Source organism: Geotrypetes seraphini, chromosome 2, assembly GCF_902459505.1.
Source record: "Geotrypetes seraphini chromosome 2, aGeoSer1.1, whole genome shotgun sequence".
NCBI lineage: Eukaryota > Metazoa > Chordata > Amphibia > Gymnophiona > Dermophiidae > Geotrypetes > Geotrypetes seraphini.
This window is the reverse complement of record NC_047085.1, coordinates 460,069,604-460,096,482: the sequence shown is the minus strand read 5'-3', so window position 1 is coordinate 460,096,482 and position 26,879 is coordinate 460,069,604. Positions and strand designations below refer to the sequence as shown.

Below are 26,879 nucleotides of genomic sequence, written 5' to 3'. Positions count from 1 at the left end.
TTGAAAATACTTGATATTGCGTTTAAATCAAAACTACAATAAACTTGAAACTTGGATTCCTGATGAAATATTTGGTAGGGATAGGTACATCTGAGAGTTCCCAGTGTAAAGATGATACTGAAAAAAACCAGGAGAAGATCAGACCTAAATTTGTCCCCTCAGTTTCCCTGTCCCGTGAGTTTTGTCGCTGTCCCTGTCCTTGCCCCCATTCCTTTAAGCTCTACCTTAACCGCACAAGCCTCGAACACTTATGATCTGAAAGTGTTTGATGCTTATGCAGATGAGGACGGAGCGAGCAGGGACAGGAAAAGAACTTGCGGGGATGGGACGGGAAAATGAGTTACTGCGAGAGATAGGGAAAGATTTGTCCTCGTGTCATTCTCTAATCAGAACGCCAAGGGAACAAGTATACAGTAGAGAAAGAGAGAGAGAGAGAAGAGAGGAGATCCCATATCAGAGCCTTGATATATTCTCTATCAGGCACCATTTTCCTGATCGATAAAAGTTCATGCTCCCACTTCTCGGAATTTGTACTTTTTCTCCTTACCTTCTCCTTGCATTTTAAAGCTAATAGTCAGTGTTGTTGCTAGCTCTGCTCTTCTCTCTTCCGATTCACTGATCTTGCAGTGCTCTATGAAGCCCTGTGACACTTCAAAAAGAAAATTGATAAACTACATGGGAGGGGAGGAGTGAAGCCAGCAACAAGATCACCTGCAGAGGGGTCAAAGAGAGAGCGTATAAATGCAGACAATATTTTTCCTGCTCCTGCTCCTGCTCTTGTTGTTGACGACCAAAAACATAAAAAAAAAAAACAAAAACAAAAAACCCCTAACAACTGCAAAATATTCTTGAAAATCACAAACTGAGCAATATTTGCCAAAAGGTGAAGGGGAGGAACTCAACTACAAAACTAACCCCAGAGTGATATAATAATGGTGAAGTATGTCCTCAGTGTGAGGTTACAAGCTTGAGGCAGCACAGAGTTTAAAAAGAACTACAGCCACCATGCTTGAACATGCCGGGCTTTTTCCCAGGTGAGATAAACTCACAATTTAGCCCCACACCATCATGGGAACATACTGTGTGTGAATAACAACAGTGAAGGAACTTGCATGGTGCAATTACTATCAATCTAATTCACAAAATAACAGTGGAATTCCTGCCCCTCACCCCCAGCCTAAAGAGTTAAAGTAAACAAATGGACAGAAATCAATGGCAGCCGTACTTAGCTTAATGCATATGGCTTTGAAGATTGCCCTGTATATATTTTTTGATTGGGGCATTAAATAATTTACCCCCTCCTTTACAAAGCTGTGCCAGCGTTTTTAGCACTGGCCGCCACGGTAACAGCTCCGACGCTCATAGAATTCCTATGAGCGTCCCAGCTGTTACCGCCACGGCCGGTGCTAAAAACGCTACCGTGGGTTTGTAAAGGAGAACCTTATTACGACAAAAAGTTCAACAGAAAAATGAATGACAGCCAGAAATATAATGAAAACCGTACTTCTAATGAAAAAAATATATTCACCTGATATTCAAAAGGTTTTAACCAGGCAGGAGAGCCTCTTGTCTGGTTACATACACTCTGGCCAGTGGCGCAGTAAGGGGGGGAGGGGGGCGGTCCTTCCCTTTCCAACCCCTCTTCCCATTCCTCCCCTCCAACAATACTGTCCAGTTAAGTACTATTGAATATCAGTGCTTAGGCAGCCAGAGTCAGTGACATAGCGAGGGTGAGAGGCACTCGTTCTCTGCCTTCATCTCTACCCTCCCGCTACTTCCCCAATCCCGCCTATCGCGCTCCCCCCTTCCCTTCCCCCATACCTCTAGTTGAAGTTGTTGTTCACGGCAGTCAACAACGTGTCCTTCATGACCCCGTCGGCTCTCCCGCTGATGTCACTTTGGGGGTGCCGCACATAGGAAGTGACATCAGAGAGAGAGCCGACAGGGTTGTGAGGAGCATGTTGTTGACTACCATGAGCAACAACTTCAACTAGAGGTACGGGGGAAGGGAAGGGGGGAGGGCATGTGCGGTGTCACAAGCACCCCTCAGAGTGGAGTGGACTTGTAACAAAAACTATGCTCTGGCGTGTTCCCTACCACCAGGGACATCTTCAGGTCTTTAACTGTGCTCTAGGCAACCGCCTAGGCCTGGGAGCAAAAGGTAAGTATGGGCTTTCACCACTCAATACAATACCAAGTCCAGTCAGAATTCTTTCAAAAACATGATACTAGTTTATTCCACTCTTGATGGTCATAAAGGATAAAGCATACAGGTCTCGCATGCAGCACTTCACAGAATCCAGTTTTCATAAGTGTAGGAAAAATAAAGATTCAAAGTTTCTCAGAAGAACAGATAAACTGATCTGTCTAACCTGAGACTATGTACACTGGCTCAGCACAGAGACCAGCTTGGCATTTCAGAAAGAAAGAAAGAAACAAACAAAAAAACCCCAAAACAATAAAACTGTTCTCTTGTAACAGGTTCAAGGCATGCAAAATATTTTTACAGCAAGCACATGACTTCCTATCATATCTTAGAACAGCAGACAGTTCATATTCTCCTGAGCTTGTCACAAGGCCGTTTTTGCTAAGGCTGCTGAGTGTCTGAGCTATGGTCTCAGTTAGGCAGCACAGCTGAGAGAAATTGTGTAATTGCTCTCCCCAGCCACGGCACACAAGGAGGATTAGCATAACAGAGCATTCAAACAGTTCCATATATTTTAACTCAAACATTCTATGATCACAATAGTAAGTCTTTCAGGTAAGTATTCTCCTGAGAAATCATACAGTTTAGCTTCCTTGACAAAGGAACAGAACACACAAAAGCACTCCTTGCTCAGAGAATGAGAAATCAATAAAAAAAAACAACCCACTGGCTATTTTCCCAGCTACTCACTTTTCAGTTAATGTCCATAGGCTGTGCTTGACCCTCAGTAATTTTCTTCTTTGTGGATATTTTGGGGTCATTTCCTTTTGGGGTTTTTTTTTGTTTTGTTTTTTCTCAGTAATGGAGCCAGCTTCTTGCACCTCCATTCCTTCCAACAACTCTGGAAAAAGACAGGTAGAAGTGGGAAGGCTTTCTTCTACCTCCTGCATGGGCCAATCTGGGATGTCAGCCACTGCTTCCTTGTCCCAAGGCTCTGGCACTGCTCTGGGATGCTGGAGTGACTCACCTTCATCACTCTCTCCTCCCCCTGCTGTTTACTTCAGCCTGCTTTTAATCAGCTCACAGCCAATCCCCTTTAGCCTGAAGAGGGGGATGGCTTTGGTGCTACTGCAGGCTTTCCTTGCTTGTTCTGCCTGGGTTTTCCAGGCTCAGCTAGTTTCTCTTTGCCTGCCTTAGCTGACTTATAGCCAGGATGCTGCTGTTGCCAGTCTGCCTGCCCCTGATCCAGATCACCACTGCTCTCATCATATTGGCAAGAGAGGTCAGCCTCAAGTTGGTCACCAGAATTAACCTGGTCAGCTCTTCTGCACAGGAACCTGTTAGGTGCAAAACTAGAATGGGTGCTAGGTTTGTCACAGCGGCAGGTGGGATTGGGGATAGAGCGGGAGGGTGGAGACAAGGGCAGGGAAGGAACGCCTCTCACCCTCACTACACCACTGACTCTGGCTGCCTAAGCACTGATATTCAATAGTACTTAACTGGGCAGTACTGTTGAATATCATCCCTCCTGTATTGTCCAGATAGTGCCGGGACATTCTGTGGACAGAGCTTGGGCAGGGCCTGGGAGGAGCCAGGACTTAGCCAGTTAGCAGCCATATTCAGAACACTAGCCCGTCAAGTAAGTGGCTAAAATTAGGACAGCACAAAAACTGTCCTAACTTTAGCTGCCAAACTAACTGGACACAGGTCTGAATATTGGCTGGAAATGGGATTTGGGCTTCCCAATTCACCCTCCTGGTCCCAATATTTCCTCCTTCCAGTGGCGTACCAAGGGGGAGGGCGGGGGGGGGGGGGGAGGTCCGCCTCGGGTGCAGCTTTAGGGGGGGTGCACAGCCGGCCAGGTCCGGAAAATTCTACCGGGCCGATCAGCCTGCCTCTCCCCGACGTCAATTCTGCCGTCGGAGAGGAAGTTTGGGCCAGCCAATTGCTGCCTAGCTGGGCGGAACTTCCTCTCTGACAGCAGAATTGACGTCGTGGAGAGGAATGCTGGTCGGCCTAACACAGGGAGGACGAGCTTGGGGCGGTGGCAGCTTTGGGGCCTGTTACCCGATGGCGGTGACTTGGGGGGCTGTTCCCCGATGGCGGCGGCAATGGCTTGGGGGAGAGCAGGGAGAAAGAAAGAAAGGGGGCAGGCAGGGAGACAGAAGGAAAGAAGAGAAACAGAGAAAAAGGGGGCATGAAGAGAGAAAAAAAGAAAGGGAGGCAGGGAGAAAGAAAGGGCAGGGAGAGAGGAAGAAAAAGTTGGGGGAGGGAATGGGGTCTGTAGGAGAGGAAGCATACAGGCTGAAAGAAGGGAAGAAAGATTGGATGCACAGTCAGAAGAAGAAAGTGCAACCAGAGACTCATGAAATCACCAAACAAGGTAGAAAAAAATGATTTTATTTTAAATTTAGTGATCAAAATGTGTCTGAATTTATATCTGCTGTCTATATTTTGCACTATGGCCCCCCTTTTACTAAACCACAATAGCGGTTTTTAGTGCAGGGAGCCTATGAGCGTCGAGAGCAGCCCTGGGCATTCAGCGCAGCTCCCTGTGCTAAAAACTGCTATTGTGGTTTAGTAAAAAGGGAGAGGTATATTTGTCTATTTTTGTATGGTTGTTACTGAGGTGACAGTGCATAGAGTCATCTGGCTTAACCTCTTTGAAAAAACCCCAGAATAGGAATGATAATTAACATTTTCTCAGCGTACAGTGTGCTTTGTGTTTTTTAAAAAATTTTATTGTTGATAGATCATTTTGACTTGGTCATTTTAAAAGTAGCTCGCAAGCCTAAAAAAGTGTTGGCACCCCTGAGCTAGAGCATTGAAGCTGTGTGTTTCTACCATAAAGGTCAACTCTGACGCAACCGGAAGTTACATCAGAGACGACCTTTACAGCAGCCATATGCAACTACAACGCTCCGGCTGCTGTATGAAGGCAGTTTAGACATCGCCAGGTTTGTCAGACCGGGCCTGTTGTCCGGACCGGGGAGGGGGGGGGAGAAAGCGCCACGAAGGTAAGGGGCAGGGAGGGAGAAAGGGAGAAAAGGTAGGGTGGAGAGGAAAACAGGGTTAAACAGAGGGGGGAGAAGGACGCTGAAAGCACATGGGGAAGACAGAGGGGAAGATGCTGAATGGAAATGGGGAAGAGAGAGTGGGGAGAAGATGCTGAAGGGAAATGAGGAACAGAGAGTGGGGAGAAGATGCTGCAGGAAAATGGGGAAGAGAGAGTTGGGAGAAGACGCTGGCAGGGTAGATGACAGAAATGCCAGACTATGGGAGGAGCAGAGGAAAGAAGATGGGTGCCAGACCAATTTGGAAGGAGGGAGAAAGGGAGAGGCACAGTAACAGAGCAAATGGAAGATGCAGAGAGAAGAGAGACAGTGGATGGAAGGAAGAGAGTAACAAGAAGATGAGGAAAGCAGAAACCAGAGAAGACAAAGGTAGAACAAAAATTTTCTATTTATTTATTGCTTTAGGAGACATGTGTTACTGTTTCTGTGGTGTTGCATTGTATGCTGAGTCCAGCTTCTTGCTGGTTCAATTTAACCTTTGTCTATGTATTTCTATTTTATCCCCCCTTTTACAAAATTGTGGAGAGTTTTTTAGCGCCAGCCGTGGTGGTAGCAGCTCTGATGCTCAGAATTCTATGAGCGTCAGAGCTGTTACCACCGTGGCTAAAATCTACACTACAGTTTTGTAAAAGGGGAGGGGTTAGTTTGTGATGACATATTCCATACTAGGTGAAGGTGTTTTCTGTGTTCGAAAGACATGGTTTTCTGTTAGGATTGACGGTGTAGGATTGATCTGTACTAGTCTGGCTTGTTTAGTTTTACAATGGGTGTACTGATGTTGTACTGCTCACTGCAGTATGTAAGATGCTGCCTTTTCCTAGGTACTCATGTGTGACGTGTGTCTTGTTACTAAAAATCATGTTTTTCGTACAGATGGGGGGGAGGGCAAGAAATGATGGGCCCCGGGTGTCACATATGCTAGGTACGCCACTGCCTCCTTCCCCTGTAGAAGAAGTCCTGCCCCTGAGCTTCCTCAATCCCCACCCTCGAAGGTCTCCCCCTGGGCTTACCTCAAAGTCCTACGGATAGGAGTGATGCCCACTAGTAAAGTTTGCCCTGTTTGCTCTCTCTCTCTCTCTCTTTTCTTCCCTCCCCTCCCAATGGGTCCTGTATCTCCCCTTTCCCCTCCCCACAGTTTTCCATACCTCTCTTCTGTTGCTGCAGCAGCAGTAGCAATTAGGACAGGCTACTTTCGGCTGCTTCTGTTTCTGAGGGTCACAACCAACAGCGACATGGCCTAGACAGCAGTTCTGCATCTTTATGCCACATTTCTTTTTTCCAGTGAGAAGCAGCTTGGATGGGAGGAGGCCAAGGAAACAGTGCCACTAAACAAGGAATGGGATGGGTGGAAGAGTACCACTGGACCAGGGCCCCATAGGTGGTTAAAGTGGCCCTTAGGCCAAGTCTTTAAACTATACCATAAGCAGAAGGGACAAGGAGTGAAGAAATGGTAGGATAAGAATGTGATCACACCATTGCCATGCCTCAGGCACAATTGAACTGTACCAATAAAGGGTGCATGAAGTCAAATACCTCTGCTTTTCTAGACCTGCCAAGACTCTATTCTATAAATTGGGCAACAAATGTTAAAGAAAGCCTGATCCACTAAACTTTATTTCCTGTATAGAGAGAGAGCTGGAAAAAACCTTCATGAATCAGGTGTCATATTTGCACACTGGCCACAAATGACACAGATAACGTGAAAACTCAATGTATAAAATAATAAATACTTTCAGAAATGGTTAATGCTGCAATGTCCTCTATTTTGATACAAGAACAGCATAGGCTATGAATAACTGAAAATGAGGGGAAAAGCCTCAGAAAAGGGCCCTCCCACCTCCACCGAAGTGGTTAGTTAAAGTTGGTTGAGCAGTAACCTCATTGGCAAAAAACCTTCAATATAATTATAGCCTTATGCTGTGCTTTGCTTTATGAAAAACAAAAGATAGAAGAAAATAATAGAAGAAAATTTTCAACTTATCTTCAGCTGATCGGTACATATTTGCTTACTGGGCCACAAAGAGATTTTTTTTTTTTTTTTTTACAATAACTGTGAGAGTAAAACATTTCTTTTTGTGAAAAATCTTCATGGCAGATTTCTAATGTTGGCAAGTAAGAATTGGCAGAGATAATTCATAATAAATGAGGCAAGGCTTTACAGATTACCTATTATTACAGCAGGCTGGAGCACATCTTCCAAATAACAATAGACTGATGAGTAACAACTTCCATAACCAGAATTTGCCTTAACTACTGTATTTACAGCTCAGACATCACAGTTGGTGATACTCAATTAAACTCTTCCACAGAATCACACCATCCTCCTAATTGCTTTTTGTTTTCTGCCCCATCTTGTCCATCTCAACTAGACTTTAAGCTCCAAGAAATGGGAACTGTCCATCATGTGTTCTTGTAAAGTGTGTTCTCACAATTCCTGTGCCTGTGAAGCATTTAACTGTTCTATTAACTGTTTGTGTACCTATTTCACTTGTCCTTGTGGTCAAACGGAGGTTTTTATGCCTGTGAGGTTATTTTCCCTTTCCTGTTCAAAGAGGGCTTCCTCCCTAATTGGGCTCTGAGGCTTTTCCTCCTGAACACCTATGGAGTTGCTTTAGCTGGTTTTCACTGTCGAGATTTTTCACAGCTTTTTGTTTATATGTTTGATTGAATCTTAGCTGTGTGGGTTATTTGTTCATTAGATTTACTGTACTCTTACAATTCCCCAGGTTCAGACACACAATTTAAAAAAAAAAAAAGACTTCTTGTGGGTTCAAAAATAGACATTTTCTCCACCCAATTTTTAGACATTTTTTCTCAAAATGTCCAAAGTTGAACTTAGCTGTCCTATTGAAAATGCCCCTCCACATCTTTTTTGAGATATGGTGACCAAAACTATGCACAATACTCAAGATAAGGATGCACTATGGAGTGATACAGAGGCAGTATAATATTCTCAGTCTACAAATTCCTAGCATCCTGTTTTTAATAAGGAGACAGATCAAAACAATCTTTTAATGTACACTGGTTTTCATCCAAAACAGTTAAGCGATAACCTACCAGTTGGACAGTTCCTCCATTTGCGATGCTTATGTTCTCATAGAGACCAATTCATTGAAAGAGTGCGAGAGATGATGGAACATTTTATAGCACGGGGTTATTCTGCTAAGATTATCAAGTGAGCATATAAGCGGGCATTTCTACGCTCCATGAGAAGCATTATTGCAATCACAAAAACCCCAGTGTGTTGCCATATTCTCCTCAGGCTTTTACCATCAAAAATATTATTAAACAATATTGGCATGTTTTGGGGGCTCCATAAGGTTTTTAGTGACTCTTCAATGTTTGCATTTTCACGCAATTGCAATCTGAGGGAACATCTTACTAAATCTCACTTGACACCATCTTCTTTTGGCACAGAGCCACCCCATGGTCATAGTCCATGTGGTAGATGTTCAGTGTGTGCTCATGCTCTTCCCACCACTGTCATACATTTACCTGGTTTTTCATTCACTTTGAGGGTGTCCACTGATTGTTTCACTTCGACAGTAGTCTACATGATACGTTGTCTTTGAAATAAGATATATACTGGCTGCCCGATGAGGACCATTAACAGCCGGATTCAAGAACATTTGAGCAGAATTCGGAGAGAAGTCCTCGAGGCTCCGCTTGTGCAACATTGGAGGAATAATTCTCATGTCCTCTTGGACCTAAAAATTTTGGTCTTACAGACTGTCTCTTTACCTTGAGGAGGTGATATATGCTGGATTTTCCGCTTTAACACAGTGCACCCTAATGGTCTGAACCGGAAGGCGGAGTGGTGTGCTTTTCTCAAATTTTTTTCTTTAATTTAATTTTCTAATTTTGATGCTTGGGGGCAGTGTCTTTCCATCCACTTGCGGGCCTCCTTCCTGTGGGTTTGGTGCAGGTAACTCTTCATGACAGCACCACTACTGGCATTTTTATCTCGTTTTGATGCCAGTTTGTGCAGGGCGTCTTTTTCATTCTGATCTTTACTGGGTAACATTCAGTAATGCAATAGGATTTAAGGTACTATTTGAATGGCCCTGCTTAAAAAAAAATCTTTAAGGTAAGATTGGAAAAGTAATGTTATGAGTATGAATGGACTGATGTTTTTTGATTTTTCAGTTCCATTTTTGTTTGCTCACAAGCACTTTGGCAATTAAACATTTTGCTCAATTTCCTGAGGCAGCAGTCGCGAAACACGACTTGTGTTGAAGCTGGTGCCATTATTTCTGTTTAGCGGACCAAAATAAGTGTTTGCAGTACCCATTTAAAAATTATTAGTCTGTATTGTTATTTTGCAAGAATGAAAATTTTGAAACTCATGTGCTATGATTAGAAGTCTATTACAGTACTGGTGTAATGTTTGTGTACCTCATGGTTGCCCCGTGAACACCTGTTTCTATGAGTACATAATAGTATTCAAACTAGCATTCTAATACTACTTATAAAGTTTTTGTGGTGAAAAGTTGCCTAACTGGGGGGCTGTTTGTTGTAAGGTGTGCTTCCATTTCTCCCTGAGTGTTCAATTTTTATAGTATTCCCTTGATGTTTTTGTAACCGCATAGTAGGCAGAAGATTTCAGTGTAGTGTCTACAAAGACATCCAGATCTTTTTCTTGGGTGCTGATTCCTAAGGTGGACCCTAGCATCAGTTAGCTATAATTTGGATTATTCTTCCCAACATGCATTGCTTTGTCCACATTAAATTTCATCTGCCATCTGAACGCCTAGACTTGCAATTTTCTAAGGTCTTCCTGCACTTTTTCACAGTCCTCATGTGTTTTTGACAACTTTGAATAGTTTCATGTCATCTGCAAATTTACGTACAGGACGCCAAATCTTTATTGGACAAACCTAAAAATAAAATCATAAAACAGTTTGTATCCCAAAAGGACAGATAAAGGAAGGACCCGACATGGTCCGTGTTTCGAAGAAACACTCCTTCCTCAGGGGTCCTAATCTGAATAATTAAGAAATATTACAAAAACATGTAAATAGAAGTATGTGTGTGAATAATAATGGTGACAGCAAGAAAGTGGTATCGAATAAATGCTGTGTGTGATCTGAAATATAATGATGTTTAATGCTCTATGTAAATAGAAAGATAACAATGTGAAGCATTCCTATACTGGAACAGCCATGTGCAAAACTTGTGATCGTGAACTTGCAAAAAATAAAAAATCAATGTGGGCATAATGATAACATAAGAACATAAGCAATGCCTCTGCTGGGTCAGACCTGAGGTCCATCTTGCCCAGCAGTCCGCTCACGCGGCGGCCCAACAGGTCCAGGACCTGAGCAGTAATCCTCTATTTATACCCTTCTATTCCCTTTTCCAGCAGGAAAATGTCCAATCCTCTCTTAAATCCCAGTACTTTATTCTGCCCTATAACGTCCTCTGGAAGCGCATTCCAAGTGTCCACCACACGTTGGGTAAAGAAGAACTTCCTGGCATTTGTATTGAATCTGTCCCCTTTCAATTTTTCCGAATGGCCTCTTGTTCTTTTATTTTTTGAAAGTTTGAAGAATCTGTCCCTCTCTACTCTCTCTATGCCCCTCATGATCTTATAAGTCTCTATCATATCCCCTCTAAATCTCCTCTTCTCCAGGGAAAAGAGACCCAGTTTCTCCAATCTCTCAGCGTATGAAAGGTTTTCCATCCCTTTTATCAGACGTGTTGCTCTTCTCTGAACTCTCTCGAGTAAAGCCATATCCTTCTTAAGGTATGGCGACCAAAACTGGACACAGTATTCCAGGTGTGGGCGCACCATCACCCGATACAGCGGCAGGATAACTTCTTTCGTCCTGGCTGTAATACCCTTCTTGATTATACCTAGCATTCTATTCGCTCTCTTAGCGGCCGCTGCGCACTGTGCAGTCGGCTTCATTGACCTGTCCATCATTACCCCCAAGTCCCTCTCTTGGGTACTCTCATTCAATAACATCCCTCCCATCATATAGTTGCACCTCGGGTTTCTGCTTCCCACATGCAATACTTTACATTTCTCAACGTTGAACTTCATTTGCCATTTTGTCGCCCATTCTCCTAGTTTGTTCAAGTCCCTTTGCAATTCCTCACAGTCCTCTTTAGTCCGAGCTTCCCTAAATAGTTTGGTGTCATCTGCAAATTTTATTATCTCACACTTCGTCCCTGTTTCTAGATCATTTATGAATATATGATGAAGTAACGGTGACACAAAGAGCATTCACACCATTATATCTCGGATCACACATGGTATTTATTCGATACCACTTTCTTGCTGTCACCATTATTATTCACACACATACTTCTATTTACATATTTTTTGTAATATTTTTTAATTATTCAGATTAGGACCCCTGAGGAAGGAAACATAGAAACATAGAAACATAGAAAATGGTGGCAGAAAAGGGCCATAGACCATCGAGTCTGCCCATTCCAAGTACCCGCCCCCCTGAATTTATTCCCTTAAAGATCCCACATGAGCATCCCATTTTCTCTTAAAATCCGTCACGTTGCTTGCCTCAATCACCTGCAGTGGGAGTCTGTTCCAATGATCCACCACTCTTTTGGTGAAGAAGTACTTTCTGGAGTCGCTATGAAACTTCCCTCCCCTGATTTTCAGCGGGTGCCCTCTGGTGGTCGAGGGTCCCACGAGACAGAAGACATCATCTTCCGACTCGATGCGACCCGTGATGTACTTGAACGTTTCAATCATGTCTCCCCTCTCTCTTCATTCCTCAAGTGAGTACAGCCGCAATTCTTTCAGTCTTTCTTCGTATGTCAGATCCTTGAGTCCCAAGACCATCCTGGTGGCCATTCGCTGAATTGACTCGATCCTCAACATGTCCTTACGGTAGTGTGGTCTCCAGAATTGGACACAGTACTGGATCTGTATAACGGCATGATGACTTCGGGTCTCCTGCTGACAAAACCTCTACGGATACAACCCATCATTTGTTTTGCCTTGGAGGAAGCCTTCTCCACCTGATTGGTAGCTTTCAAGTCGTTACTAATGATCACCCCTAGATCACGCTCTGCCGTGGTCGCAGCTAAGGTCTCACCATTTAGTGCATAAGTTCTACGCGGATTTCTCTTGCCCAGGTGCATTACCTTGCATTTTTTAGCATTGAAGCCCAGCTGCCAAGTCGTTGACCATCTTTCCAGCAGCAGTAGGTCCTGTGTCATATTATCAGGTAACAAGCTTTTGCCTACTATGTCCGTCCTTTTGGATACAAACTATTTTATGATTTTATTTTTAGGTTTGTCCAATAAAGATTTGGCAATCCTGTACACCATCACTGCAGTTTTTGCTTTTGTTCTTTGACTTGTTACTTCTCTGCAGTCTCATTGGACACTTTTTTTTTGTTTTCATCTGCAAATTTACCCCACCTTTTACAAAGCCACACTAGCGGCTGCTACTGTGGTAACTGACCTGAAGCCCATAGGGATTTAAGGGGCTCTGGGGCTTCTGTTGCACGGCAGCTGCAAGCGCAGTTTTGTAAAAGAGAGGGTTAATCACCTCACTTGCCATTCCAATTTCCAGATCATATATATGTATGCTAAATAGCACTGGTCCCAGTATAGATTCCTGCAGCACTCCATTATTTACCCTCCTCCATTGAGAAAAAATGGCCATTTAACTCTACCCTCTGTTTTCTGTCCAATAACCAATTCCTAATCTACAACTGAACATTGCCTCCTATCCCATGACTCTTTAATTTTCTCTGGAGTCTCTCATGAGGAACTTTGTCAAAATCTTTCTGAAAATCTAGACACATGTTATCTTTATTGGAAGCTTCTAGACCGCCCCCACTAATGTAGGGTTACCGGACATCCGGATTTTCCTGGACATGTCCGGGCGCTTGGGTAGCTTTTCAAAACCCAGCACTTAGTCCGGGTTTTGAAAAGCTTCCAGCTCAGGACCGCATCGGATGGGCATCTGCACGTGTGCGGATGGAAAGTGGTGATGTCACGCGCATGCATGTGACATCATCATGTCACACCTGCGCATACGCAGATGCCCTCCTGACATGTTTGCATTTGCATTATTACACTTCTGAGGAGGGGAATTCCTCTGTTCATTGCATCTTTCAAAGTGCAGTGAGGAGGGGGATTCCTGTGTTCCCAGAATCGAAGTGCAGAAATTCAGCAGGCAGGCCTCTGATATCATGCACAGTGTGTGGACTCCTCCTACTGCCAGTGGCAGAGAGCTACTACTGGCTCTTTTGAAAGAGCCAGAGTTTATTTTCTTCCTGATAAACAGTGTAGAGTAGGGGTGTCCAACCTGCGGCCCGAGGGCCGCATGCGGCCCCGTGAAGTATTTTGTGTGGCCCCGGTCGAGGGAGATGCAGTGTTTTCCTCTACTGCCCCCGGATGTTTACCGTCTTGCTGGCACCCTCCTCTGTCTTGCTGCAGCGTTTGCGCGGCCCCAGAAATATTTTTTTCGGCCAATGCGGCCCAGGGAAGCCAAAAGGTTGGACACCCCTGGTGTAGAGAAAAGCACAGAGAGGCAGTTGGAGTCAGAAGGGGAAGGGAGTAGGGAGAAAGTGTGTCTCTCTCTGGTGGGAGCTGACAGAGAATTTCTCTAAGCAGCAGGCTACCTCTATGCATATAGCTCTGGTGATCAGTGTCCCAGAAACCTGAATATACTGATGAAGGGGGAATTTCTATTTGCCCTTTAATTTAATTTATTTATTTAAAATTATTTATAACCCGCCTGTCTACAAATCTAAGCAGGAAACAAGATCACATACATAATCATGATAAAACTTAAAAACAAGTTCAAAACAAACAGATATAAAACAGGATAAAACAGAAAAAAACTGCTCAGACTCGTACTGTCACATTGCTGGCACCTAAAAAGTGCTCAAACAACACAGTTTTCTGAACTGCAAAAGAATATTTGTGTAGTGTTCTTCTGACCTGTCTCCTGTGCGCACAACCAGCCAGGAGGCCAGGGGCTACACTACACTTCTCCCTCCCTATTCGCGGTTTCACCACTTGTGGTTTCGACTATTCATGGGTATTTTTTGCCTGGGCCCCCCCTAGTAAATTGCTCCATCCCTGACCTCTCCATACCTTACCTGGTGGTCTAGTGGTGACATGGGTCAGGAGTGATCTTCCTACACTCCTGCCCCATGCAGAACCGTCATCAAAAATGGCTGCTGTGAGTTCCTGTGGTCTCATTAGACTACATCGGGAACTCACGGCAGTCATTTTTGCTGACGGCTCTGCATGGGGCAGGAGTGGAGGAAGATTGCTCCTGCCCCGCGTCGCCACTAGACTACCAGATAAGGTCCGGGATGCAGGGTCAGAGTCGGTCCAAAAGTTATTCACAAATTTTCTATATTTGCAGGCTGGCTCTGCCCCTAACCCCCGCGAATACGGAGGGAGGAGTATATTATATATGTATGCTATGTTTACACTAGAGAATTTGTCCCTGTTCGCGCAGGGGAGCGGCGCCTTTCACCCTTGCTACGGCACTGAGTGTTATCACTTATTAATAGTCTATTGTAGGCTGGAAACTCTTTTCTGGTGCATCTTAACTACTACTAGTCAATTAAAAAAAAGTATGCCTTGTGTGAGGGTATAACAAATCATCAGAAAAGAAGTCCTGCCCACACTATTTCAAGCATGACTGATTTCTTTGAAATTTGAATTCTTTGGGAGGCTGCCACAGTTCGCTTGAATCTCTGTGTTTGTTTCTTGGTAGAAATCCCCTCTCCCCTCACCCCTTCCTCTTTATAGTCTCCTACAATACTAAAAAAAAAAAGTTTAAATGATGCTTTTAGGTTTTGCATTAAAATATTCTTGAGTGAATTTTCCCAAGCATGTCATAATCCTCTTCTCCAGGTCAACATGCTAGTTACAGTTCACATTATAATTACCTGATTTTGCTACTTAGGTGTTTCTTTCACTTCAATTCTATTTTGCGATGATCTGAATTTAAAACATTCCCACACTTTTCTTTTGTGATTCATCCACATCCATCCTGATACCGAAGGCACCTGCTGTGAAGATACACTATAGGCCGAGACCTCCCATGCCTTTAAATTAAATGTGTTTACTTGTTCAGAGCTGCAGGGTTTCTTACAGTAGTTGAGACTGGAGCAAGCACAGAAGTCTCAGGCTGCCTTGCCCAGATTCAGCTCACATTCACATAGTTTACATCCCAATACACATAATATACAGCAATCATTCCTCCTTTCAACTGCAATGGAGCATCCAGTAACAGTAGAAAGAGATGGATGAATTTTTTTCCCCCCCGAAAATGAATTGTCTCTTACAGTTGGTGGTGATCTCGTAGGGAGAGTTAAGGCGTGCATCCCCGCAAGGTGACGTGCTCACATACAGATGGAACAGGATGTTCTCTTTCAGCCTGTAGCCTCCGTCTTTTAATCGAACAAAGATGGATGGTTCCCAGTCCTCTTGATGTTTGCTGCAATCACAAAGAGGTTCAAACATAGTTGTTACATTCCCAGGAAAAGTACTGCCATGGGCACAGACATTGTTTTGCAGGCATGAAAAGATGTTTCAAAGAAGAAGATTACAGCAAATGGTGATAACAGCAACAGAAACCTGTGAGGCAAGCCAAGTGAATCCCTCCGGGGGCTAGTTCTTCCTTTAAATGTGATTACTTATGACTAATAAGTATTAAATGTTAACACTGAACTAGAGGTTATAAAAATACATGGGAGTATGCTGGTGAAAGAGGATTAAATGACCACTTTTTTCCCCTCAGTTATAGCGAATTCTCATGTATTTCATGAGGACTCATAAATGGCAGAAATCATGCCTAAACTGGAGACATGGGCATTAAACCCTGCCTGGGTTCATCCAATTTAAATTTAGTAGATTTATTGATGGAAAGTTGCGTTTGATGACTTACTGTAGTGCTACCTTCATTCTGAGGGAGGATAAGTAGTAATCTATCTTTCTGAGCTACTCAGACTCTCCCTTTATGGCTTGGGTCCTGTCTAAGTTGCCTCCAACTGGTTTCCCAGGATCGGTAGCATGGAATGTTGCTACTCCTTGGGTTATGGCCAGGTACTAGGGACCTGGATTGGCCACTGTGAGGACGGGCTACTGGGCCAGATGGACCATTGGTCTGACCCAGTAAGGCTATTCTTATGTTCACTCTCTGCCTCACATGGAACTCAAAATTGATTAATGAGCATAATTGGCATGGTGATTAACCATGCCATTAAAAGCTCACTTAAAAAAAAAAAAAAATCAATTCATTAAGAGTTCTGTGTGAAACTCAGAGCAGTGCATAACGCCTATGCACAAAGTAGGCATGGTTGGGGTGGAGAATAGGCATAGTATGACCAGTGGCGTAGTAAAGGTGAGCAGCGCCCCTCCCCTGCCCTCTTCCCCGACCCCCTGCCAGGCACCTCCTTCCCTTTCCCCCGTACCTTGTTAACTTCTCCGGCATGAGCAGCGCGCCTCTGTCAGCGTCGGCTTGTCCTTTGACGTCACTTCCTAGGTGCCAGAGAGAGTGCCGACACCAATGTGGGCAGCAACCTCACGCCGGAAAAGTTAAAAAGGTATGGGGGAAGGTGAGGGGGGCGCGTGAAGAGAAGCGGGGAGGCGGAGAGGAGGAGGAAGGGGAGGTGCTGTGCCCTTAGGAAGACCGTGCCCAAGGCGAACCCCCCGTGCCCCCATAAATATGCCACTAGATATGACTTAGGCGTCGCTAGGTGTTTGTATTAGGTGCTGGTAACTTAGGCCAGGAAAACCTTGGTCTAATATACCGGCATCTAACATTAGGATGTCCAGTCGTGCCTAAGTCAAGTTAGGCGCCAGTAGATGCGATTCTTTAAATGTCGCCTAGTGGTTGGTTGACAGCTGCGCCAAGTGGTGCCTAAGAGATAAGTGCTTTAAAGCACCATTTATAGAATCAGCCCCTATGTGCGCAGAGTTGCGCCTGTCTTGGAGCAGGTGTAAATTTGTATATGAGCATTTGTGGACTCTTGGGGATTTTTGGAGTTTATAAAGACCTACAGTATGCACAGTTTTTTGAAAAGTTTATGGGTGTTCGGTTATGCATTTATCTCTAAATAGACCCTACATTGAGAGGCTAGGGACAACATCTCTTTTTAGTTCACTCTTCAAGGAGCCCTAGTTAAAGTACAACTGAGGCACAATGGAGTGTGTGTGTGTGGCACGCGCACACACATACACAAACATGTGCATATGTAAGCAAGGTGTCGAGATAGAGAAGAATCTTCCACTGGTGCTCTTGTTCGCTTCTTGATCAACAGTAGACGTACATAATTGGATGAAGTGAGAAACAGAGACCATGACAGCAGATAAATGCAGCTTCTCTAATTTGCTTATTTCATCCACCTGCAATATTAAATGATCCCATTGTGTGTGTTTTAGGTTTATTCCAAGGATTCTCTGTGCATGTTTCATGCTATCTTGAATTTTGGCATAAATTTTGCTTCCAAGGATGGTTTCTGTGTCTCAAAAGGAAAGAAAACCAATTGAAAAAAGGCGTCCTTTGTTAAATTAATGTAAGATGTTCAAAACATCAGCTTTTGAAGGACTCGGCAGGGACTGTGTTTTGGTGTAGCTGCCTGCATCGTGGTGTGGATTTTTGCTGTGATCACTGTTGGCTATTGTGCCAAGCTTTGTTAATTCTAGAGGGAAGTGATGTTTATTGATTCAGTCTAGTTGTAAGCTCCTGATGCAGGCTATTAAGCAAAACATGGCTATGTCAGGCGTATAAGATAAACATAGAGGATCTCTAATTAGAAAACAAAGAATGTAAATTAAAGAGCTAAGGCCGGTACTGGACAGACTTGCATGGTCTGTGTTCCTTATGTGATGATTTGGTATAAGATTGGGCTGGGGAGGGCATTGATGGGAACTCCACTAACTTGGAACATGAGGATGTTACTGGCCAGACTTTATGGAAGATATCCTGCAAACAGGATGGTTGCATAGGCTGGAGTGAGCTTGGACGGCAACTTCAGCATTTGGAACCTAAGACAGGTGGACTTTACAGTCTATGACCCAGAAATATCAAAGAAGAGACAAGTTAAATTAATCATATATTTTTAATGGGTATAACTAATGGGCAGATTGGATGGACTGGTAAGGTCTTTATCTGCCGTCATTTACTATGTTACTGTGTTAGGTTTGAACTTATCTGCTCTCCAATAAATTGTATACCATTTGCATGGTGTGTTTGGTCTGCTTCTTATCTGCACTGAATCTAATCTAATCTTGTCTTGTTATACTGTACCATCCATGGCCAATGTAAAGGCTCGAGGCGGTTCACAAAAGAATTATTAAAAGCAAAACAATAATGATTAATTAAGATTATCATTCTAAAAGTGTTTGAAAAAGAAAAGCTTTCGGGCATTTACAAAAGATTTGATAAGAGGTACATGATTTTAGATTAACTGGTAATTCATTCCAAATAGAGGTAACAATAAAAGACAAGGAACAAGAAAGTAAATTGAATACCCTTAATAGACGGATACAACAAAGAATGTCCATCAGTAGATTTACGACTAGTTTGTCTAACAAAATTAGAAATGAAAGATATTAAAGATTCAACTGATTACAAATTTTAAAAGTTACACAGGCACTCTTAAACTTAATCCTGCAATTAAGAGGCAGCCAATGAAGACTTCTCAAAAGAGGTGCTACATGCTCAAATTTTGATTTGCCATAAATCAGACGAGCTGTGGTATTCTGAATCAATTGTAATCTTCTCAAATTACCAGCACTAATACCACAGTAAACTAAATTACAATAGTTCAGTTGCAATAACACAATTGACTGAACAAGTACTATGAAATGACGTTGATAGAAAAGGGGTTTAACTGACTTAAGGCAACTGAAAAAAGTAAATTATTTATCTGTTGTTGTAAAGTAAAATTTGAATCCAGGATTATGCTTAACACTCAAGTAAATATTTCAATAAACAATGGTGCCCCAGTATTCAAAAAAGATTTTATTTGGCAGTTCTGGATGTTCTGATCCAGTTCATAATAATTTGGTTTTAGTAGAGTTCAGCTTCATTCGAAGTCTTGGAGTCTAGATATACAAGAGCAAATGTTAGAAGACAAATGTCTCAATTTCAAATTTACCTCTTGTAACATATAAATATCAATGGCTTAGGTAAAAAAAAAAAAAATTCACCCGGTTCCAAAGATAACAAGTTTAGGCCCTCTTTTACTAAGCCACAGTAGAGGCTTCTACTGCAGTCCTGAGCGCTAAATGCTACGATACTCATAGATATACCATAGCTTAGGGCTCCTTTTACAAAGGTGCACTAGTGTTTTTAACGCACGCACCGGATTAGCGTGCACTAGCCGAAAATCTACTGCCTGCTCAAAAGGAGGTGGTAGCGGCTAGCACACGTGGCCATTTAGCGCGCGCTATTGTGCACGTTAAGGCCCTAGCGCACCTTTATAAAAGGAGCCCTTAGTAAAAGGGGAGGTAGTGTTAATAATAATAATAATAACAATTTATATACCGCAGGACCGTGAAGTTCTCATCCATTAAGGACAATGAAAAATTACCTCTGAGGTTTTCTTAGCACAGGCCATTTCCTTTTTTATCAGGCCTTGTATTTCCTCTCTACCTGGTATCTGTGTGTTTTTCCCTTGATGTAAAGCAGTAAATAACACCTGGGATGTCTTTTCCCACAACCCATTTCTAATGTGTACATCTTTTCCCATGGATAGCAGTAAATCTGGTTATGGGACCTAGGCCTCAGAATTATGGACATCCTGATGCCTAACGCCTGCTGAAAGGGTCTGGTTTATTTTGTTCATGGCCCCCACTAATTAGAGGCACCCGTTATCTCTTAGCCTGGGAAAACTATGTGCGTGTTTATAAGATCAGAAAGGGTATTCATTCTTGTCAGAAATACTGTCAGATTATAGCAGGGTACCTGACACTTGAAAGGAAACTGAGAGTTTTATGACTGACACTAAAAGGAAAGGATAATTGCCATCTTCCACAGCATCAAATAGAAAAAGTACTGAATAAAAGGAGCGCCAGGACCCAGGTTCGAGAGGGATTTTTGTTGGCCCCTAGCATGGACTTTGTCTCCCTGTCAGTCTAATAGAAATTCTCTAATGAATGCTCTGCATGAATGGTGAGACTTCTCTTTCTGTCTGAGTGTATGGACCTAGGCCACTGCCTGCCATTTCTCCTTTAGGGCAGTGAGTATCTTTCAGTTGAATACCTTTACCTGCTTCTACTGAGAATGATTTAAGAGTGTCTCTCTCTTCCTGTCATATTGCCTCCCTTTCTCCTTCTTTTCCTGTGTTAGAGTGGGCACAGCATAATAGTGCCTTGCTGTGAACTAGATTTTTGCCATAGGAATTCTCTGCTACATATATATTTTACTTTGTACCCAGTTTTTATCCCTCACTTATGTAAGCATATTTCTTCTGTCATGATCTGTGGTGATTCAGCCACCTGTGACTCATAAATTAGGTTATAAGATTTCCTTTGCTTTTGTATTATTAATACAATGCATTGTTCTCTGTATATGTGTGGGATATTCAGTGCTTCTGAAAAGTAAAGGACTATTTTTCAGAGAGAAAAGATTGTGGTTATTGTTTATGCATAGCAGAGAACAGAGAAAGGAAGTCCCAAAGTCCAGCCAACAACAACAACACCCACAAAGGTGAAACTCTCTTCAGAACTGGAGTTGTATAAATTCTCAACAAGATGTATGACCCAACTTGGGCTCTTGACTGCCTCAGGGGTCTAAAATGAACACAACAAGATGTATGACCCAACTTTGACTGTTTTGGCTCTTGACTGCCTCAGGGGTCTAAAATGAACATAAAAATATCATATAACAGAACATCATGAATACATATCAACAAAATACAATCTACACACAAAGGTGATCATGGATGATCCCATTTTTATTTGCAAATGTTTTTTGATAATTTTGTTGATAATAATTTTGCTGATATGTATTCATGATGTTCTGTTATATGATATTTTTATGCTCATTTTAGACCCCTGAGGCAGTTCTGAAGGAAGTTTCACCTTTGTGGGTGTTGTTGTTGGCTGGTCTATTGTTTATGCATAGAAATTTGATAGATATACAGTGTGCGTGAGCTCTTTGGGCAATTGGGAGGGACAGTGATTTTTGCAAGGTGTAATAACCTTGAAGTATCGAACTGTTTGAATCAAAGACATCATGTTTAGAGTGTGTATAAGACCATAAGTGTTCTCTGAAGCAGCTGTTTGGCGAAACGCATCAGGACCCATAAAAAGAAAAGACCGGTGAAAAGAAGACATAAAATCTTCTTTTTACAAGCTAAGTTTTTTGATTTTTCAAATAAGTATATTTTGAATTCGCACTGTTTAGTAGTCATTAAGGGCTCCTTTTACTAAGCTACGATAGCGTTTTTAGCGCTCGCTAAATATTAGCATGTGCTAAGCCCTGCGCTACGCGAAAAAACTAACACCAGCTTTATGGAGGCGTTAGCATATGTGGCAATATCACGTGCGCTAAGCGCGTGCTTAAACCGCTATCGCAGCTTAGTAAAAGGAGCCCTACGTATCATACAGCAATTGAGCACGTATCAACACAACTGTGCAATGATTGGGACAGGAGCCATCTAAAATGCTCGCATAAGGCTCTGAGCACAGAAGAAAACAAATTTAAATGTTCATTCAAATTAGTTCATCTGGTGCGCATTGCATGTTATTTTGATAACCTTACAGCTGTCATGCCCATTCTCTGCTCCCCAGAGAAAAATAAAGAAACATTTTTGCACACAGACTTTGGCCATTTACCGCAAGATACCTCACTGTGTCCCATGGTAAGCCCTTTTAAGTTGTGGTAAGCACGTGCTAGTGGTTATCGCAGCTTTGTAAAAGGAGTCCACAGAGAACCGGTGACCTCATTGCCCACTGCTCTTTTGATATGAATGCAGTCAATTATGAATCTAGTTAGACTAACCCCCTCTTCTACGAAACTGCGCTAGCAGTTTCTAGCATGGGGAGCCACGCTGGATGGCCCGCGCTGCTCCCGATGCTCATAGAGTTCCTATGAGCGTCGGGAGCAGCGTGGGCCATTCAGCGCGGCTTTCTGCGCTAGAAACAGCTAGCGCAGTTTCGTAGAAGTGGGGTTAAGATGGAGCATGCAAATGATAGAAGACACATTTCTGAAACGCTATAGGAGGCCTTCGTTCAAGTATTCAAGCATAAAACAAAAGCATCCTGCAAAGTAAGGGCATAGAAAAACGTAATTTTATTAAGTTCTTCAACAAAATTAATTCCGAAAATAAACAGGTTGCTCAGCCCACGTAACATCTTTCCTCTTGCCTCTACATTTTGTCTACTCAGGCCCTGAATCTACTGTACGTAAGGCACCTGAAAAATTGACGCCGACTAGCGTGGTGCTAAGCGTGATTCTATATAAGTTAGGCACACTGTATAGAATCATGCTTAGCGCCAAAACTGGGACTCTTTTCCCTGGAGAAGAGGAGACTTAGAGGGGATATGATAGAGACTTACAAGATCATGAAAGGCATAGAGAGAGTAGAGAGGGACAGATTCTTCAAACTTTCGAATAATAAAAGAACAAGAGGGCACTCGGAAAAGTTGAAAGGGGACAGATTCAAAACAAATGCTAGGAAGTTCTTCTTTACCCAACGTGTGGTGGACACCTGGAATGCGCTTCCAGAGGACGTAATAGGGCAGAGTACAGTACTGGGGTTCAAGAAAGGATTGGACAATTTCCTGCTGGAAAAGGGGATAGAGGGATATAGATAGAGGATTACTGCACAGGTCCTGGACCTGTTGGGCCACCGCGTGTGCGGACTGCTGGGCACGATGGACCTCTGGTCTGACCCAGCGGAGGCACTGCTTATGTTCTTATGTTCTTAATGCTAGGCTTCCTAGCTTTAGATGCACCCTATTTATGCCAGGGTTCTCTTCGCCTAAATACCTGCACCTAAGTTAGGTGCCTAATGGCACCTAATTCAAAAAGAAGCACCTAACTCGGAAACACACCCACCTTCTGCCCCCTAACCACGCCCACTTTTAGGTAGGTGCTTTGGACTAGGTGCCTACGTTTTGTAGAATTGCATTTTTCAACAAGTTAGGCACCCAACTTTCAATTGAGTCCAATTAACAGCAATTGTGAGGCGTTAAGTGCCAATTATCGACACTGATTAAGCCTATTAACCAATTACATTACATTACATTAGTGATTTTTTATTCCGCTTGTACCTTGCGGTTCAAAGCGGATTACATAAGAAGAGAACTGGCCATTTCCAGGAGGGTACATGACATTGGAGAATACAGATTGAGGGTATAGACTTAATAACAGAATAAGGGTATAGACAATAACATTGAACATAAGAACATAAGAATTGCCCCTGTCGGGTCAGACCGGAGGTCCATCGAGCCCGGCAGTCCGCTCACGCGTCGGCCCCTCAGGTCCAAGACCTGATAGTGCTCATACCCTAAAACTGTCATACGCTTTTCGCTTATGACCTGTAGAGTAACCTTCTATCTATACCCTGTAATCCCCTTCGCTTCCAGGAAGTCATCCAGCCCCATTTGAAACCCAGTATTGTACTCTGTCCTATTACCTCATTGGAAGATAAATCAGGTTACATTACATTACATAGCAAGTAGTCTATTTCCATACGTTGGTAGATAGTCGGTTTCGGTAGGATGATTTAGGTTTCAGGTAGCTTTCTTGGCATTTCATTTTGTTTTTTGTTTTTTATTGGTCGATTGAGGGTATGGTGCCAGGGAGTGAGCAGAGCCTGGTCGGAGTAAGTGGGGAAGAGGAGAGGGAGATTAGGTAGATTGCTTATACTTTTTTGAACAGCAGTGTTTTGATTTCTTTACGGAATGCTTTGAGGTCAGATGTTGTGGTTAACAGTCTGGTGATGGCGGGCTCGAGTTTTGCTGCATGCCCGCCAATATGGGTGCTTAACTTTAGGCTGACTATATAGAATTTGGCAATCGGTCACCGAGGACTGAGAAATCTGTGTCATAAAAGGTCACCTGGCTCAGACATATTCTTCAGGGTAGGTTTTTCTACTGAAAGCCATATAACATTTCATAGGCACCAAGAAAATTCAATGTACCTTAAATGGAGCTCCAACTGCGAGTAAAGGAAGTGAACAAATGCCCTTCGTGCTACTATTTCTGCATGGCAGTCGTTGACCACAAGTCCTTGATCATTAAGATACTCTCCACTTATACACTTGGTACCTGAAGACAGTGCAATAACCTGAGCTTGCCTTGGGTCCAAACCTGCAAAAGAGGGAAGAAAACAAAGAATAAACTAAAAAAAAGCTAGAGGACAGACTTTACAAATCATCTCAGAGGTTAACACGGCTCTTTTATTACATTTCTGATAGCCCAAGCATTTGCGGCAATTGAGCTGATCTCAGTGGTATGTTTGAGACAATTAAATTGCCTTTGAGAGCAACATGCAAGCGTCTGGGCGCCGCTTAGCACATTTCTGAATTTGTTTCGGATTAGATCACCAATTTTTAGATAAGGAGCATGTGACAAAGTTTACAGGTTCAATCAATAACTACACTGCAGGAGCGCATTTACTGCCTGGCAAAGATGATAATCACGTCCCAAGGAGCCGATACATGATTTAGGTTTATGAACTGTTAGAGACATTTTTGATAGATATACAGTGACAGTCGGTGTCAGGTCAAAAGCGCGCTGGGACAAAGGCGCGCCCAGACAATTGAGCGCAGCGCGCGCCGCTCTAAATTACTGTTTTTAGTGCTCCGACGGGGGGGCGTGGGGGGGAACCCCCCCACTTTACTTAATAGACATCGCGCCGCGTTGTGGTGGCGTTGTGGGGGGTGTGGGGGGTTGTAACCCCCCACATTTTACTGAAAACTTCACTTTTTCCCTGTTTTTAGGGAAAAAGTTCAGTTTACAGTAAAATGTGGAGGGTTACAACTCCCCAAACCCCCCATAACGCCGGCGCGATGTCTATTAAGTAAACTGGGGGGGTTCCCCAACAAAAACCCCCGTCGGAGCCCCTAAAAACTGTAATTTAGAGCGGTGCGGTGGCGTGCGCTGCGCTCAATTGTCGGCGTGCGCTTTTGTCTTTCGCGCCGTTGTCTATGAACCGTGACAGTCCTTATACCTGTTGCCACCACTAAGAAATTTCAAATGTAAACTGGCTAATTTTTTGTGTTATAATTTTTGCTATAATAATTTTGGGATTTTTAAACTACCTTTCCAAATGATGCCTGAGGTAGTTTCCATTGTCATTATTCAACTTTAGATACAATGAGTCCTTCACAAAAAGTGCTCACATTTTAAGTAACCTGATTCACTGTTTTAAATCTTTTATCTTTTTATCTTGTATGTATTTCTGATGATTTGTATTGTATTTTTCATTAATTGTCCAGTACTTCTCATTGTAAACCGCCTCAAACTATTATGGCTTTGGCGGTATAAAAGAATAAATTATTAGAATTATTATTAAGTGCATGAGTACTTGAAGTAGAGAATGACACGGGGACAAATTTTTCCCCGTTCCCGTGGGAACTCATTTTCCTGTCCCCGCGAGTTCTTTTCCTGTCCCTGCCTCATTCCTGCACGCTAATCCGGTACGTGCACTAAAAACGCTAGCGCACCTTCGTAAAAGGAGCTCTTATTTTATTTAAAGTGCTCTGCTCACTTAGAAAGGGATACCCGTATTTTTTGCTTCATAAGACGCACTTTTTTCCCCCCAAAAGTGGGTAGAAATGCCGGTGCGTCTTATGTAGCGAAGATACAAATTTTTACCAGCCCCATACCTTTTTAAAACACCCCCCAAAGAAAAATAAGCAAACTACGCCGATATTAGTAATATACCAAAAAGGACCAATACCTACTCTTCACCCATACCCCAGCAGCCTACACCGCATTACTAAACTCTTTTTCCACCTTCTGCTCGTACACTGCTTCCCCTGGCTCGCTTCCTTCCTGATCTCCACTCCTCGTGCCAGGATTTTCCACACCAGAAGCTGGGTAAATAGAGGAGGCTCGGCCACCTCCCATTTCCGTACCCTTCATTTCCACAGCCAATAAGAGGCGGATAGAGGTGAGCCACTCCTGAGGCATTGGGTCATGGCGTCAGCGTCCAGGCTGTTGGGCTTGAGTTGTGCCCTGATTCACGCATGTCAGCCTTCTGCCGGTGCGAAGAGCAGTAAAGCTTTAGCCACCGGTGCATGAACAGCGGTGGTCTTGCTCAGCTTCGGGACCTCCACCCAAGTTACCCCCCCTCATTCACCGTGTCAGTCATGAGCAGGAGGAAGAGAATGAAAATTAAAAAATGAAAAAGAGGCGCATATGCAAAGAGGTAGCTCCATATGGCCAGAGTTTCTTGGTACCCCAGAGTTCTAGGTTTTGCAAAAATGAAGGGTGAGAGCAGTACTGGGCTGCTGCAGTTGCGGTTTGTGCTATTTCAGGGCTTGAAGAAGAAGGGACCCACTGTGACAAACAAGGTGACATTAAAGTCGATATTAAAAAAATAATAATGGGAGGTATTAGTGAAGTTCAGTGTTTGTCAACTGCCTAGAAATGTTTTAATAGACAGGTATAAATACAAATGAAAGGTACTGAGGGAGGGGCAGGATAGGATTAACTAATAGCCCAGTAGGCACGTACCTAGGGCCCGA

General features: G+C 43.2%; 1 protein-coding gene across 3 annotated transcripts in view; it reads right to left on the bottom strand.

Annotated features, from left to right (window-relative positions):
• LOC117354294 (double-stranded RNA-specific editase B2-like) overlaps nucleotides 1–26,879 on the bottom strand; it is a 134,190-nt gene that overhangs the window by 83,018 nt on the left and 24,293 nt on the right. For all 3 annotated transcript variants that reach the window (XM_033931538.1, XM_033931539.1, XM_033931537.1), the window contains exons 2-3: nucleotides 24,327–24,495; nucleotides 15,513–15,664 (exon numbers count right to left, since the gene is read on the bottom strand). In XM_033931538.1, the coding sequence (XP_033787429.1) occupies nucleotides 15,513–15,664; nucleotides 24,327–24,495 (321 nt within the window). The remainder of the gene's footprint in view (nucleotides 1–15,512; nucleotides 15,665–24,326; nucleotides 24,496–26,879) is intronic.